Source organism: Pan paniscus, chromosome 16, assembly GCF_029289425.2.
Source record: "Pan paniscus chromosome 16, NHGRI_mPanPan1-v2.0_pri, whole genome shotgun sequence".
In the NCBI taxonomy this organism is placed as follows: domain Eukaryota; kingdom Metazoa; phylum Chordata; class Mammalia; order Primates; family Hominidae; genus Pan; species Pan paniscus.
This window is the reverse complement of record NC_073265.2, coordinates 65704172-65719387: the sequence shown is the minus strand read 5'-3', so window position 1 is coordinate 65719387 and position 15216 is coordinate 65704172. Positions and strand designations below refer to the sequence as shown.

Below are 15216 nucleotides of genomic sequence, written 5' to 3'. Positions count from 1 at the left end.
CTGTGCTGAAGTTGGAAGCAGAGCCTGCAGAGATGAGCTCCAGTTCTGACATCCAGGAAGGAAGGTGTTTTGAAAGATGCCCTGGCTGAGGAACTATTGAAGGCCAGCTGGGGCTTGAGCTGCAGGGAGCCCATCTTGGGCCACCTGGAGTCTTTTCTAACCCTGGTCCCACATTTTCCCACATTTCCTGCCGCCTTACCCAAGGCCTGTTTCCCTCCTGCTGTGTGCACATTTCTCCCCATTTCCTGGCAATCTCAAGAACTGCACCACTGGTTAAAAGAACTACTCATATTTCAGTCCCTTAGAATCTAGTTAGCTCTTTCATTTCCTTTTTATTTACTTGTGATAGTCAAACTTAACATTCCTTTATATTCTTTGAGTCTGGATTATTTCAAGGATTTTTTTTTAAGCTGCTAGTGAATGCTAATATAAGAAAGCTCAGGATCCCTCCTCTAATCCTAAAAGTAACTTTACTTATCTTTAAAATATTATTAAGCTAAATGCAATGTGGTATTCTATATTCAATCCTGGAACAGAAAAAGGAGGACATCAATAGAAAAACAGAAAATCAAAATAAAGGCTGTAGGTTAGTTAAAAGTATACTACCAATATAATTTCTTAGTTTTGATAAACATACCATGGTTATATAAGATGTTAATATGGGCTGGGCACGGTGGCTTATGCTTGTAATTCCAGCGCTTTGGGAGGCCGAGGTGGGTGGATCACTTGAGGTCAGGAGTTTGAGACCAGCTTGGCCAATATGTGAAACCCCATCTCTACTAAAAATACAAAAAAATTAGCCGGGTGTAGTGGCACATGCCTGTAGTCCCAGCTACCTGGGAGGCTGAGGCAGGAGAATGGCTTGAACCCGGGAGGCAGAGGTTGCAGTGAGTCAAGATCACACCACTGCACTCCAGCCTGGGTGACAGAGCAAGACTCCATCTAAAAAAAAAAAAAAGATGTTAATACAAAGGAAAGCTTGACTAAGGCATATAGGAAATCTCTACTATCCTTGCAACCCTTCTATAAATCTAAAATTACTTGAAAATAAAAAGTTTTAAAAATGTATTTTTAAAAGTATATGTACATATAGTAAAATCTTGGGCTCTAAGTAGCCCAAGATTTTATAAATTTGGGCTATTTAGAGATAAGGGTGCCAAAAGTCAAATGCATACTTGCAGTTACGTGCAAGATTTTCCCACAGCATTCTTGGTGTAAACCCATTACACACTCAGAAATCAGATAAACCTAGACTCAGTCCCCAGCTCTGCTACCTCTAGCTTTGTACATTTGAGCAAGTAACTGACTGTTCTAAGACTGATTTCCTTATCTGTATAATGGGGCTGATGAATCCTACCTCATAGGATTGTTGTGAGGACTTATATGTGAAGATAGCCCAGGGCCTGTTACATGGTAAGCCCTCGAAATGTTGCTCTCAGTAGCCCTCCAAGATGGTAATTTGATAAAAGTAAAATTTGGGTTCCTGTTTCCTCCTTAAGTTTGTTTTGACTCCCAAGAATTGCTTTCCCCCTCTGTCCCTCAGGATATAGAAAGTTCTGGGTCACCAGCAATCCCATTACTGGGTATATACCCAAAGGATTATAAATCATTCTACTATAAAGACACATGCACACATATGTTTATTGCAGCACTATTCACAATACCAAAGACTTGGAACCAACCCAAATGTCCATCAATGATAGACTGGATAAAGAAAATGTGCCACATACATACCATGGAACACTATGCAGCCATAAAAAAGGATGAGTTCATGTCCTTTACAGAGACATGGATGAAGCTGGAAACCATCATTCTCAGCAAAGTAACACAAGAACAGAAAACCAAACACTGCATGTTTTCACTCATAAGTGGGAATTGAACAATGAGAACACAGGGAGGAAAACATCACGCATTGGGGCCAGTTGAGGGGTGGGGTGCTAGGGGAGGGATAGCATTAAGAGAAATACCAAATGTAGATGACAGGTTGATGGATGCAGCAAACTACCATGGCACATGTATACCAATGTAACAAACCTGCACATTCTGCACATGTATCCCAGAACTTAAAGTATAATTTAAAAATTTTTTTTAAAGAATATATATAAAAAAAAAAAGAAAGAAAGTTCTGAGTTCTGGGTCACTACTTTCCCTAAGAATAACGCAAAAAAAAACTGATACCAAGATGAGTAAGACAGGATAATTGACAAAGGCCCTGTGGTTGGCCTTCACATCTCTGGTCTCTCCTTTCCCTCTTTCCCTTCAGGCAGGCCTAACAGTAGGGCCTGCCTTCTCTGTCAGCACAGACAAGGACCAGTAACGTTTTCCAAAGTTTCTAGCTTACTTGTACCCTTACCTTGACTTTTCCAAGGCTGTGGGATTCTAAGCCTTTTCTTTCTCATTGATGGGCTGTCTCTCCTCTTAAGGGAATTTCTGATGTCAGAGCCCCAGAAATTAAATTAATTGTAACTTTATTCTTTGATTCAGCAAATATTTATTGAATACCTACTTTTTGCTAGACGCAATATAAACATAATTCCAGCTGTTAGAGACCTCGCAATCTAGTTTGTGATGAAGTAAACAGATACTATAATCATTATGATTTAGTTTACAACCAAATAAATAGAAAAATCAGTAAAGAAGCAAAAGTGTTATGATGGAGAGAAAATAGAAATTGCCACCTCTGAGAAAAGCCTCTGAGCTCTAAGGTCCTGCCTCCTGGGAGCTGCTGGACCCATTAGAGTTTGTCCATGTTATTGGCTCTTGTCTATATAACCCATTTGCCCAAAGCAAATTTTCTTTGCTCTCATAGTCCCAAATTTCTTTTACCTTCAAACTTTAAAACATTCAGCATACTTGAGATATAGGGGCAAAGAAAAAAGGAACTGCTGTGTTAAGACTCATAAGGTTCTGCTGTAAACCAGTGGGTAGACCTGGAAGTTGAAAATGGTTGGCATATAAAGAAGTTGTACAAGGAACATCATGTATACAGTCTTGACTTATGTCCTTTGTCTTTTAATTTGAGAGCATAGTAGCTCAGAAAACTGTCCACATTGTCCAGTTGTGTTCTAAAGAATTAGTCAAAGGAATCATTTCTTCTATGAGCATCTTTTTATATCCACTCATTATAACATTTATCTCACTATATTGCATTTATCTATTTGTAAGTCTACTGCTTACTAGACTATGAGTGCTGGTCCTGGCCCAGTGCCTCCCACTTGGCAGCTTTGGAGAACTTGAGGGTAAGGAAGATCAAAATAACTATCATGAGCTTTGTTGGATTGCAGTAATGAACTCTTCATACTAATCTTTGGTCATCTATCTCCCAACAGCTTAAAAAGAAAGAGAAAGACCACTCAGGTCTTGTGGTCTGCTTCTGTCCCTCAGTTACTGCACTCACCCTCTCTCACTCACTCTGCTCTTTCCTTCCTTAGTCCAAATGGGTCAGAAATGGCACAATTCAGCTCCCTCAGGGAGCGTCTTCCAAAGAATCCAACTTCTAATTAGCATCGCAAAGGAATTGTTCCTCTGATACTGAGAAAGCTTTTCTAGCCTCTCAGCCCCACTTACTGTATCGCCTAAGCCTTCAAACTGTAGCTTATAATTTTACTGTTTTTGGCATCACCTTCCCACAGTATGTTTTTGTTCTTGTAACATCCTTGACCCCAAAACCTAGTACTATCAGTGTTAGTGCCTACAGCTGAAAAGCTGAGCATAGATATTTATGTAGATTATAGGAATATAAAGAAGCCAGCAGTTAGGAAGCTTGTAAGGGAAAAACACAGAACAAGGAGCATCATCTCATTGTGCTTCCTTCTTTTAAACTAACATTAACAGACAAGGATAGTAGAAAAGTGGAAATGATGTCTTTTAAGTGTTAGTAAAGTTTTCCATATTGGGAAAAACGACCATAAAAATTTTCACTTCAGGACCTTCTCATCTCTATAAATTAGGCTCCTGAGTTCTAAATTTATGGACTTGCCAAAACCTACTTGTATTTTCTCTAAACAGGTCTTAAGGTGCCACAGATGCTCAGAACAAATGTAGCCTATACTGCTAATGAACACGCAAACAGTTTTCCCCATCTGCCACCTCTGTCTAAAAAGCTTTGAAGGCCTTCCTCCCTGATCACAAAGAACATAATTATTGTCTACAGAAAAGTCAAGTACAAAGGCCACTAGCCTTTGCAGGCTGCCAAAGATTAACAGCTGCCTCTTCTTTGATTGGGAGAGGTAATAACAGTTACTCTAGTTAATAATTGGATGGATTCCCTGGCTGTGTAATTCAGATTGAGACTGTCATTTTTTGCTGGCCTTTAGCTAAGTGGGGTTATTAGAATGGAGCCACTAATCCTATTAGTCAGTTGTCAGTCTCACAGTGGGTGAGAGCAGGGGAAGGCAGAGCTTTTAAGGTATTATGCCAGGTACATAAGGGAAGCCACACATCTTATCTTTAAAGGTATGTTTTTCTCAATCAAATCAGAATTACCAAGCTTTCTGTGAAAGTTTTTTCCAGTTTCATATGTCTGAATGCAGAGAATTAGAAAAGGGGTAAAAGGGAATTCACCTTTCTAGAATGAGATATTTTCAGTCACTGAAAACACTTTGCTTGATACCTGCAGTGTGTGCATCCTGTGCTTGGCCCTGGGTAGGAACACAGACATAGGAGAGTATAGGCTTTACAGTCTACTACATGGACACAAATAACTTTGCGTAAAGTAGAAAGTGGTAAGGGCCACACAAAAAAATACAGTTAAATATACAGAGAGCTTTGATTTTAGTTGAGGGGATCTGAGTGACTTAACAGAAGAAGCAACATTTGATCTTGGTCTTAAGGGATTGGGAGAGCATTTGAACACTACAAGTTGGAAAGGTGGCAGTTTGAACGGAGAAGATAATTATGGTTAAGGATTTTTAGTGTAGTTGCTTTTTCTGGATGCTAAGAGGGATAGGGACAAGTATAAAATGGTGTATCTGAAGAGCATCCAGTCTTATTATTATGGTATTAAGCCATCTAGAAATGTAATCAGAGCACAGTATAAGAAGTGCCAAGTGATTGGCACAGGAAGTTAGTGTGGTATGAAAAGAGAGGAACAAGAGATGGGGAAGCTTTCTGTGTTCTTTAAGTCTACCTAGATTTGTATGAGGATTATTTTCTTTTTAGATTTACATATAAGGTATTTAACGCCACATGCTTGCAAAGGTTTTTTCTCTCTTAGTTTTAATACTTGGTTGGTTCATCATTGAGACAGCTTGATTTTCCCTTTCTGTCCCCATGAGATGAAGAAATCATCTCTAATATCACAGGATTGTTTCATCCATCTTTATGTATAAACTGTTAGGGAATGGAATCCAGTGAGCAGTATTTCTCCTTGTTATATTTAACATGCCTCTATGTTGTGTTAATCTGTCATATCTCACAGGACATTTTTACTGTCTGAAATAAGTCCTTTCACTTGTTCATTCTTTTGTTCCATCACTAATCTATCAGGTATTTACCATTCCTGCTCTGTGCCAGGACTGGGGCTGCAAAGATGAGTCAGATGCCACTGTTGAGGAGCTTGCAGACGAGAGAGAATGGGGCCATGAGGTACGGCAGAGGTGATGGATGAATAGGGCTTGATGTGGGACATGAAGAACTTAGGATGATACTGAGCAGTGTGTCTATCTGGCCATGCTCCATGGAAGAGAGTCCCGAGGTGGCTTGTTGCATCTCTAATCCAGAAGTACACATAACCAGAATCTTCCTTAGCTCCAGGTGGAGATTTGGGAGATTTTTTAATTTCACAGTTGATTTTGCTTTTTTGCTTTTTTTTTTTTTTGAAAAGCTGCAAATAATAAACTGAAACTTCAGTTTCCAATAGTACATTAGTAAAAAGTTGGCTCTGAATAGCCTTTATCTTCCTGAAATTGGCTTATTTGGTCCTGTTTAGTATCTGTTAGAGCTTGTGTTTTAGGTTTTTCAAGAGGTCGCATCCATGTTGTTGGCATTGCAGAAAAGGCTTTGAGGGTTTTTTGGAGGGTTTTTTTTTTAAGGCATAGATGTATACATTAAAATGATCTGCTTTTACTCAGTCCTTTTCCCCTCCACTTCTGCAGTGCTGACCCAGTTTCCTCCCATTGTGGAGGGTCTGCAGGAATAGCAGTGGTGCTGCTTGATTTCCCTGTCGACAGACTGATCAACCAGTGTTTCTGCTTGGCTTAAAGTACTCTATGCCATGTTTTTGAGTTGAGAGATGTCCGTACATAAAGGCTTTACACTAAGATGGAATATGAGAGGAGAGTTTAGTTCCCTTCTTGATGGTTGTTAAGGAAGTTCAGGGCGAACATTTCCTTCAGTCTTGGAAAACTGAATCTCATTCTTTGGTCATGAAGCTCATTTCCAGTGAAAAACTATTCTGTGAGGCAAACATAGTAACAAGAATGGAGGATTTCATCCTGCAATCATACTAGAGAAATTATTGTTTGTGTTTTAGCAGTTAAAACCATGTATAATGGGGCCGGACATGGTGGCTCACGCCTGTAATCCCAGCACTTTGGGAGGCCGAGGCGGGTGGATCACCTGAGGTCAGGAGTTCGAGACCAGCCTGACCAACATGGTGAAACCCCGTCTCTACTAAAAAAAAAAATACAAAAATTAGCCGGGCATGTTGTCAGGTGCCTGTAATCCCAGCTACCCGGGAGGCTGAGGTAGAAGAATCACTTGAACTCAGGAGGCAGAGGTTGCAGTGAGCCGAGATCGTGCCATTGCACCCCAGCCTGGGTGACAGAGCAAGACTTCATCTCAAAAAAAAAAAAAAAAAAATATATATATATATACACACACACACACACACACACACACACATACACACACACATATATATATAATAAGAGTATCTTTGTCAGCCTTCCTTCTCATTCAGCAAACATTGTGAGCAATTACTGAATGCAGTCCCCTGTGCTAAGTCTTTGGGATATGATGATGAAGCAGACATGGTCTCTGACATCAGCAAGCTCAGAGTTTAGTGGAGATACAAAGATGAAAAACTAGAGGATCATCCTTCTGAAAAGGAACAGTTTATGCAAAAGCACAGAGGCATGAAAACGTAGAGGTTATATAAGGAATTTGGTTACAAGAGAGGAAGGATCCTGGCAGGGAAGGAGGCTATTGGAGAGGGATCATTCTGAGGTCCGTGAATCTCTTTCTGTAGACGGTGAAGAAGTTGTCCCTGGAGTGTTTTAAGCAAAGAGTGATATAATGACATTTACTCTTTAGGGTATTTCTTCAGTGTGTATCCAGGGCAGGACTACTCAAACGGAGTCCGTAAGCCATTGCCAGGCCACTGTTATGAAACATAATGAGATAAATACACAAATCAAGAGTAAATTTTGCAAGTTGACAGAGTAATTTTATGTCTTTTTGCATCTACTATTTTATTTATTTCTTTTATTGTATTTATTTATTCCATAGGTTTTTGGGGAACAGGTGATATTTGGTTACATGAGTAAGTTCTTTAGTGGTGATTTGTGAGATTTTGGTGCACCCATCTCCCCAGCAGTATACACTGAACCCAATTTGTAGTCTTTTATCCCTCACCCTCTTCCTACCCTTTCCCCCTGAGTCCCCAGAGTTCATTGTATCATTCTTATGCCTTTGCATCCTCATAGCTTAGCTCCCACTTATGAGTGAGAACATACAATGTTTGGTTTTCCATCCCTGAGTTACTCCACTTAAAATAATAGTCTCCAATCCCATCCAGGTTGCTGCAAATGGCATTAATTCATTCCTTTTAATGGCTGAGTAGTATTCCATAAGTGCGCGCGCGCGCACACACACACACACACGCGCACACACACACACCAGTTTCTTTATCCACTTGTTGATTGATGGGCATTTGGGTTGGTTCCACATTTTTGCAATCACGAATTGTGCTGCTATAAACATGCATGAGCAAGTATCTTTTTTGCATAATGACTTCTTTTTCTCTGGGTAGATGCCCAGTAGTGGAATTGCTGGATCAAATGGTATTCTACTTTTAGTTCTTTAAGGAATCTCCACACTGTTTTCCTCGTTTACATTCCCACCAGCAATGTAGAAGTGTTCCCTTTTCACTGCATCCACACCAACATCTATTTTTTTTAATAGCCATTCTTGCTGGAGTAAGGTGGTATCACATTGTGGTTTTGATTTGCATTTCCCTGATTATTAGTGATGTTGAACATTTTTTCATATGTTTATTGGCCATTTGTATATGTTCTTTTCAGAATTGTCTATTCATGTCCTCAGCCTATGTTTTGATGGGGTTGTTTGTTTGTTGTTGTTGTTGTTTGCTAATTTTTCTTGCTAATTTGAGTTCCTTGTAGTTTCTAGATATTAGTCCTTTGTTGGATGTATAGATTGTGAAGATTTTCTCCCACTCTGTGAGTTGTCTGTTTATTCTGCTGACTGTTCCTTTTGCCATGCAAAAGCTCTTTAGTTTAATTAAATTCCAGCTATTTATCTTTGTTTTTATTGCATTTGCTTTGGGGTTCTTGGTCATGAAATCCTTGTCTAAGTCAATGTCTAGAAGAGTTTTTCCGATATTATCTTCTAGAATTTTTATAGTTTCAGGTCTTAGATTTAAGTCTTTGATCCATCTTGAGTTGATTTTTGCATGAGGTGAGAGATGAGGATCCAGTTTCATTCTCCTACATGTGGCTTGCCAATTATCCCAGCACCATTTGTTGAATATGGTGTCCTTTACCCACTTTATGTTTTTTTGTTTGCTTTGTTGAAGACCAGTTGGCTCTTAAGTATTTGGGTTTATTTCTGGGTTCTCTGTTCTGTTCCGTTGGTCTGTGTGCCCATTTTTATACCAGTACCATGCTGTTTTGGTGACTGTGGCCTTATAGTATAGTTTGAAATCAGGTAATGTGATGCCTCCAGATTCGTTCTTTTTGTTTAGTCTTGCTTGGGCTATGCAGGCTCTTTTTTGGTTCCATGTGATTTTTAGGATTGTTTTTTCTAGTTCTGTGAAGAATGATGGTAGCATTTTGATGGGAATTGCATTGAATTTTTAGAGTGCCTTTGGCAAGGTGGTTATTTTCACACTATTTTAAAATGTGGCCTTCTACTTAGTACATTTTTTCCCATTTGTTCAGTACTTCATCTGTATTGTATTTCACAAAAGTGTCAGTCTATAATGGAGTAAAAATTTTAAAAACAAAAAATTGGCTTTTATTCGATAGAGTTTGGGAAGCAGTGCTGTAGCAAATGGGCTGGCTAGGGTAAGCTTGGACCCAAAGATACTAATTAGGAGGTTGCTGTAATACCTCAAATAAGATACCATGAGAACCTAACTAGACATGGTCCTGACATGGTAATCAACAGTAGTCATGGATAGAAGAGGCAAGAAGTGTAACAGAAGTAGAATATTCAGAATTTGGAGGCTGCATCAGTGTGAAAGCTGAAGAAGAGGGGATAATCTAAAGGAGCAAATGTTCTTTTGAGAATCTACTAAAAATTGGACCCTTGCCTTATGCATTACTATGAGCTTCTCCATCCCTGTTTCACAGAGATGTTTCATTTATTTTTTAATATGGTTATGATTTTTAATTTTTAATTTTTAATTTTATCTTGAATCCTTATTTGTTTTACATATAAGAAAGGAGGTGTATGTTTACATCCCCATCTTGACCCTCTACCATTTTCCCTACACTTGAGATGTTTCCATAGTTCCCTAGGCTTGGTGTAAAACTACTGGTAGGATAGCCAGTCCCTACCAAATTAAATCCAGGAAATATTTATACATACTATATGATTTAACTTATTTGAAAATCTATGGTAGACAACCCTAACTTATGGTACTATGAAACAAATCAGTTGTCGCTTCAGGAAGGAAGGATTGACCATACAAGGAGCATGGGGAACTTTCTGGAGTGATAGAAATGGATGTGTCTTGATAAGCATTTGTCAAGTTTGATTGAACAGTGTATTTAAGATCTGAGCCTTAAATTTTTAAAATCACGAACAGCCAATAAACATAAGATGTTCAACCTGCCTGGTCATCAGGAAACAGCAAATAAAAACCTCAAAAAAATGCCAGTACACACCTATTACAATGACTAAAGTTAAAAAGACTGGTAAAACCAATTTTTAGTGAGAATGTGGAATAACTGAAATTAACACTATACCACAAATATTGTTTGAAATATTTTAGAAAGCTGTTTGGCCATAGCTACTAAAACTGAACCTATGCGTACTCTGTGACCCAGCAGTTCTACTCCTAGATATGCCCAATATAGCTGCATATCACATGTGCCAAATACATGTGCACAAATGTTTAAAGGAGCGTTGTCCAAAGTGTCAAAGTAGAAACAAGCTAAATGTCAATCAGCAGTGAAACATTTAAATAAGTGGATACAGAATAATATCCAGAAAATATACAGCAAAGAAAATGAATGAAATACTGCTACAGGCAGCAACATGAATGAATTTAGAAATAAACAATCAACCAAAAAAAGCTAGACACAGTTGGGTAAAGTGTGGTATAGATATGAAAAGAAGGCAAAATGAATTCATGAGTTTAAAAGTCAGGATAACCTTTACATTTTGGGACAAGGAAGAGACAGTGAATAAGATGGGCACAAGGGATACTAAGGCATACTATAAAGCTTTGTATTTTAATTTTGGAGTTGTTACACAATGTGTTCAATTTGTTTTAACGCATCCAGCTGTACAATTATGATTAGTGCACTTTTCTTTGTGTATATTATATGATAATACAGAGCTTATTATTCTAAATATGTTGACATCCTAGCATAAACAGAGGCAGTAACAACAGCATTACAGTATTAAGTAAATTACTAGGTACCTGGATTTTGCAGGTTTTGATTGTTAGTTTTATTGCAAAGAAATATTTTTCCATTAATAACAAAATTATTAATTTTAATCTTAAATGTATGAGTCTTGTCTAGCTTTCACAATGAACTTCTTATAGTCACAAAATGTATTTTATTGTGCACAAAGAGCAATTGAATGATTAAGATAAGCATTTGATTACACTGCTAAACTCTAGACATGTACTGGAGACAATAATTGATACGTCATTAATGCTCAGAACACCAGGAGAATCAGGCAAATATGTTTGACAGAGCTTATATATACTAATATCTTCCCCCTACTCCCTTTTCAAAAAAACCTCAGTATTTCAGCGTTTCAAGGCTGTGGAATGCTATTAGAAGAAATATAAGGTGGTGATGTAATAGAGGGGTTGTATTAGTTTGCTTGGGGCTGCCATAACAAAGTGCCACAGACTGGGTTGGTTAAACAACAGAAATTGATTTTCCCTCGGTTTTAGATGCTGGAAGTCCAAGATCAAGGTGTCAACAGGTTTGGTTTCTCCTGACACCTCTCTCCTTGGCTCATGGATGGCCACGACTTGCTGTGTCCTCATGTGGCTTCTTGACTGTGCAGGTGTAACCCCAGTGTCTCTTTCTCCTCTTATAAGAACGCCAGTCATATTGGACCAGAGCCTACTCTAACGGCCTCACTTTTAACTTAGTTACCACTTTAAAGATCTTCTCTTCAAATACAGTTACATTCTGAAATACTAGGGGTTGGGACCTCCACATATGAATTTTGAGGGGGGCACAATTCAAGTCACAATAGGTTGCTATCTTATTTTTTACATATATATTGCATTGATTCTGCCTATGCTTCAAAACATACAGTGTAGCATAGAATTACTCTTCTCTTCCCCATGCCAAAGAAATGCAAATAACTTGGAAATGTTATTTCCCACAAGAATTATATACAGATCGTAAATTGCATAGAAATAATCATAGGTTTAGTTCTAAAATTGTTACTTAATGTTCTCCCAAAATAGCTGAAATGGTATTTTTTAAAAAGGATACAGCTAAAATGATTAGATATTAGATTATCTTTTATTGCTGAAGACAAATATTCTAGTAGAGGGAATCTTTGTGGAAGTCTATATTGTTAGGTGGTAATTAAGATTACAATGTGATAAAGATGTGATTTTTAAGTAAGTGTTGCTAAAAATGTATATATAATTTTTTTCCTTTGCCTGGAGTGCTTCTTCTCTTCCCACTTTCTTTTACGTGTCTTAAAACTTCAATTTTCTCAGAGAAGCCTATCCTGACCCTTTCCCCATTATATAGTTGATTCCCCCATTATTCTCATAGAGAACCTTTTATCTTTCAAGGTACTTATAATTAAAATCACCTTATTTATAACTATCTGATTAGTGTTGGTCCTAGCCACTCATTTTTTTTCCTAATTTTTAATTTTTGTGGGTACATAGTTTATATATGTATTTATGGTATACATGAGATATTTTGATATAGGCATACAATGCTTAATAATCACATCTGAGTAAATGGGGTATCCATCACCTAAAGCATTCATTTTTTGTGTTACAAACAATCCAACTATATTCTTTTAGTTATTTGTAAATGAACAATTAAATTATTATTGATTATATTCACCCTGTTGGGCTATCAAGTACTAGGTCTTATTCTTTCTGACTATTGTTTTGTACCCATTAACTACCCTCACTTCCTTCCTCACTACCCCATCCCCCCCACTACCCTTCTCAGTCTCTGGTACCCATCCTTCCATTCTCTATCTCCATGAGTTCAATTGTTTTAATGTTTAGCTCCCACAAATAAATGAGCACATGTGAAGTTCGTCTTACTTCACCTGGCTCATTTCACTTAACATAAGGACCTCCACTTCCATCTATGTTGTTGCAAATAACAGGATCTCATTCCTTTTTATGGCTGAATAGTACTCCATTCCGTATATGTACTACGTTTTCTTTATCCACTCATCTCCTGATGGACACTTAGGTTGCTTCCAGTTCTTGGCTATATTGTGAATAGTGCTGTAGTAAATATGGGAGAGCAGATATCTCTTAGATATATGGATCTCCTTTCTTTTGGGCATATACCTACCAGTGGAATTGCTGGGTCATATGGCAGCTCTGTTTTTAGTTTTTTGAAAAATCTCCAAACTATTCTCCATAGTGATTGTACTAATTTACATTCCCACGAACAGTGTATGAAAGTTCCCTCTCCACATCCTCACCAGCATTTGTTACTACCTGTCTTTGGATAAAAGCCATTTTAACTGGGGTGAGATGATATCTCACTGTAGTTTTGATTTGCATTTTTCTAATGATCAGTGATGTTGGGCACCTTTTCCTATGCCTGTTTGCCATCTGTATGTCTTCTCTTGAGAAATGTCTATTCAGATTTTTTGCCCATTTTAAAATTGGATTATTAGATTTTTTCCTACAGAGTTGTTTGAGCTCTTATATATTCTGATTGTTAATCCCTTGTCAGATAGATAGTTTGTAAATATTTTCTCCCATTCTGTGGGTTGTCTCTTTGCTTGGTGGATTGTTTCCTTTGCTGTGCAGAAGATTTTTAACTTGATGTGATCCCACTTGTCCATTTTTGCTTTGGTTGCCTGTGCTTGCCATGTACCAATTTTAAGCTTCATGGAGGACAGCAACCATATATTTTATGCTCACTCCTTTTGACCTATATTTCCTAGTACTGAAACAATTAGCAGTGAGTAGCATTCAACAAATATTTATAAAATAATATTTGTAGAATAGTTGAACCATCAGCATGTTTCAGACTACAGATATCATTTGGTTATAGTTTAATGCCTGGGAAATTGGGCTAACTTCTGTTTGTATTTCTGTCTAGAATGTGGCAGATCAGATTGCATTTCAAGCTGCTGGTGGATTAACAGCCCTTGAACACATCCTTCAAGCAGTAGTCCCAGCCACAAATGTGAACACAGTTTTAAGAATTCCTCCTAAGTAAGTATAGTTTCTTAATCTATTTTTTACGTTTCATTTGTGAGTCATTTCTGCCCTATGGTTTCCATATGGAGAACCACAAGAAAATTGTATGTGTATTCAGGGTTGAATACCAAAAGCTTACACTCCCCAGTAGGGAGAAAAACAGAGGTGCTCAACGTCACTTACAAAACTCAAATTGAGCCTAAAAAGCCTTATAAAGGAAATCTCTTTGGTCTGTGATGTGCTGTAATCTGAAATCAAGAAGAATTGATGAACTCTTGAGCAATTCTAACTGCTTCCAAAAATTGAGCACAAATAAATAATAGTAACAGAAAGCTAACTTATTGTGTTACATGTGAAAAAAGAGGTGAGTAAGTACATTAACAAAAGTCTGAGCTGTGAAATTTCAAGAAGTTCCTACCATACAGGAAGAGCAGTCAGAGGCGAAGAGTGCCGTAGTCTAGCATCCCAGCCAAATTGCTGGGAACTGAATTGCACGTTGGTCTTTAACGGTAAATTGCTTTCCTGTTCTCTTAAGTCCCCCTTTAGTCCCTGGCCACCTGGGGTATAGCAGCAATGTTGTTTCAGAAGTATTGTGTTCCTGGGTTGTAACGTCTGCAGTTTCTGGGTATTTTGTGGAGACTCTTATTTACAGAGTTTAAATAAGAGGTTTTAATAAAAGTTCATTTAGGCAGGGCGCAATGGCTCACATCTATGATCCCAGCACTTTGGGAGGTCAAGGCAGGAGGATCACTTGAGGCCAGAAGTTCAAGGCTAGCCTGGGCAAGGTAGCGAGACCCCGTCCCTACAAAACATTAACAAATTTAGCCAGGCATAGTGGCACACACCTGTAGTCCCAGCTACTCAGGAGGCTAAGAGAGGAAGGATCACTAGAGCCCAGGAGGTCAAGGCTGCTGTGAACCATGATTGCATCACCACATTCTAGTCTGGGCAACAGAGCAAGACCCTGTCTCAAAAAGAAAAAAAAAAGTAAATGCTTCATTTGTCCATTGGACACAACAGGAAAAAAAATTCCAAGAGTATGTTATATTTTTTTTCTGAGAGGCATTTGTATTAAAAAGAAATAGCATTGGCTTTGGAGTAGGACAAACATGGGTTCTAGTTTTATCTCTGCCAGGCTACTAGCTAAGAAAATTTGAGTGAGTGCCTTAATTTCATTGCATCTGTTTCCTTATTTGGAAAAATAAATGTAATCATATTCACCTCATGGTGCTACTATGGGACCAGTTGAAATAACATATATGAGACCTCTTTGTAAACTGTTAAGTGTTCATTATAGTGTATATTTGTATATTATAATGTAAAGTTACATTATAAATGTTAAGTGAGAGTTTAGACAGTGCTAGCTACCTGACATGAGATATTTCTAAGTACAAGCTTTTGACATTAAAGATAATTTG

The 15216-nt window shown here is 38.0% G+C and overlaps 1 protein-coding gene across 11 annotated transcripts in view; it reads left to right on the top strand.

Annotated features, from left to right (window-relative positions):
• SCAPER (S-phase cyclin A associated protein in the ER) overlaps positions 1-15216 on the top strand; it is a 568863-nt gene that overhangs the window by 398526 nt on the left and 155121 nt on the right. For all 11 annotated transcript variants that reach the window (XM_034939208.4, XM_034939207.4, XM_063596813.1 and 8 more), the window contains one exon: positions 13698-13813. In XM_034939208.4, coding sequence (XP_034795099.1) covers positions 13698-13813 — 116 coding nt within the window. The remainder of the gene's footprint in view (positions 1-13697; positions 13814-15216) is intronic.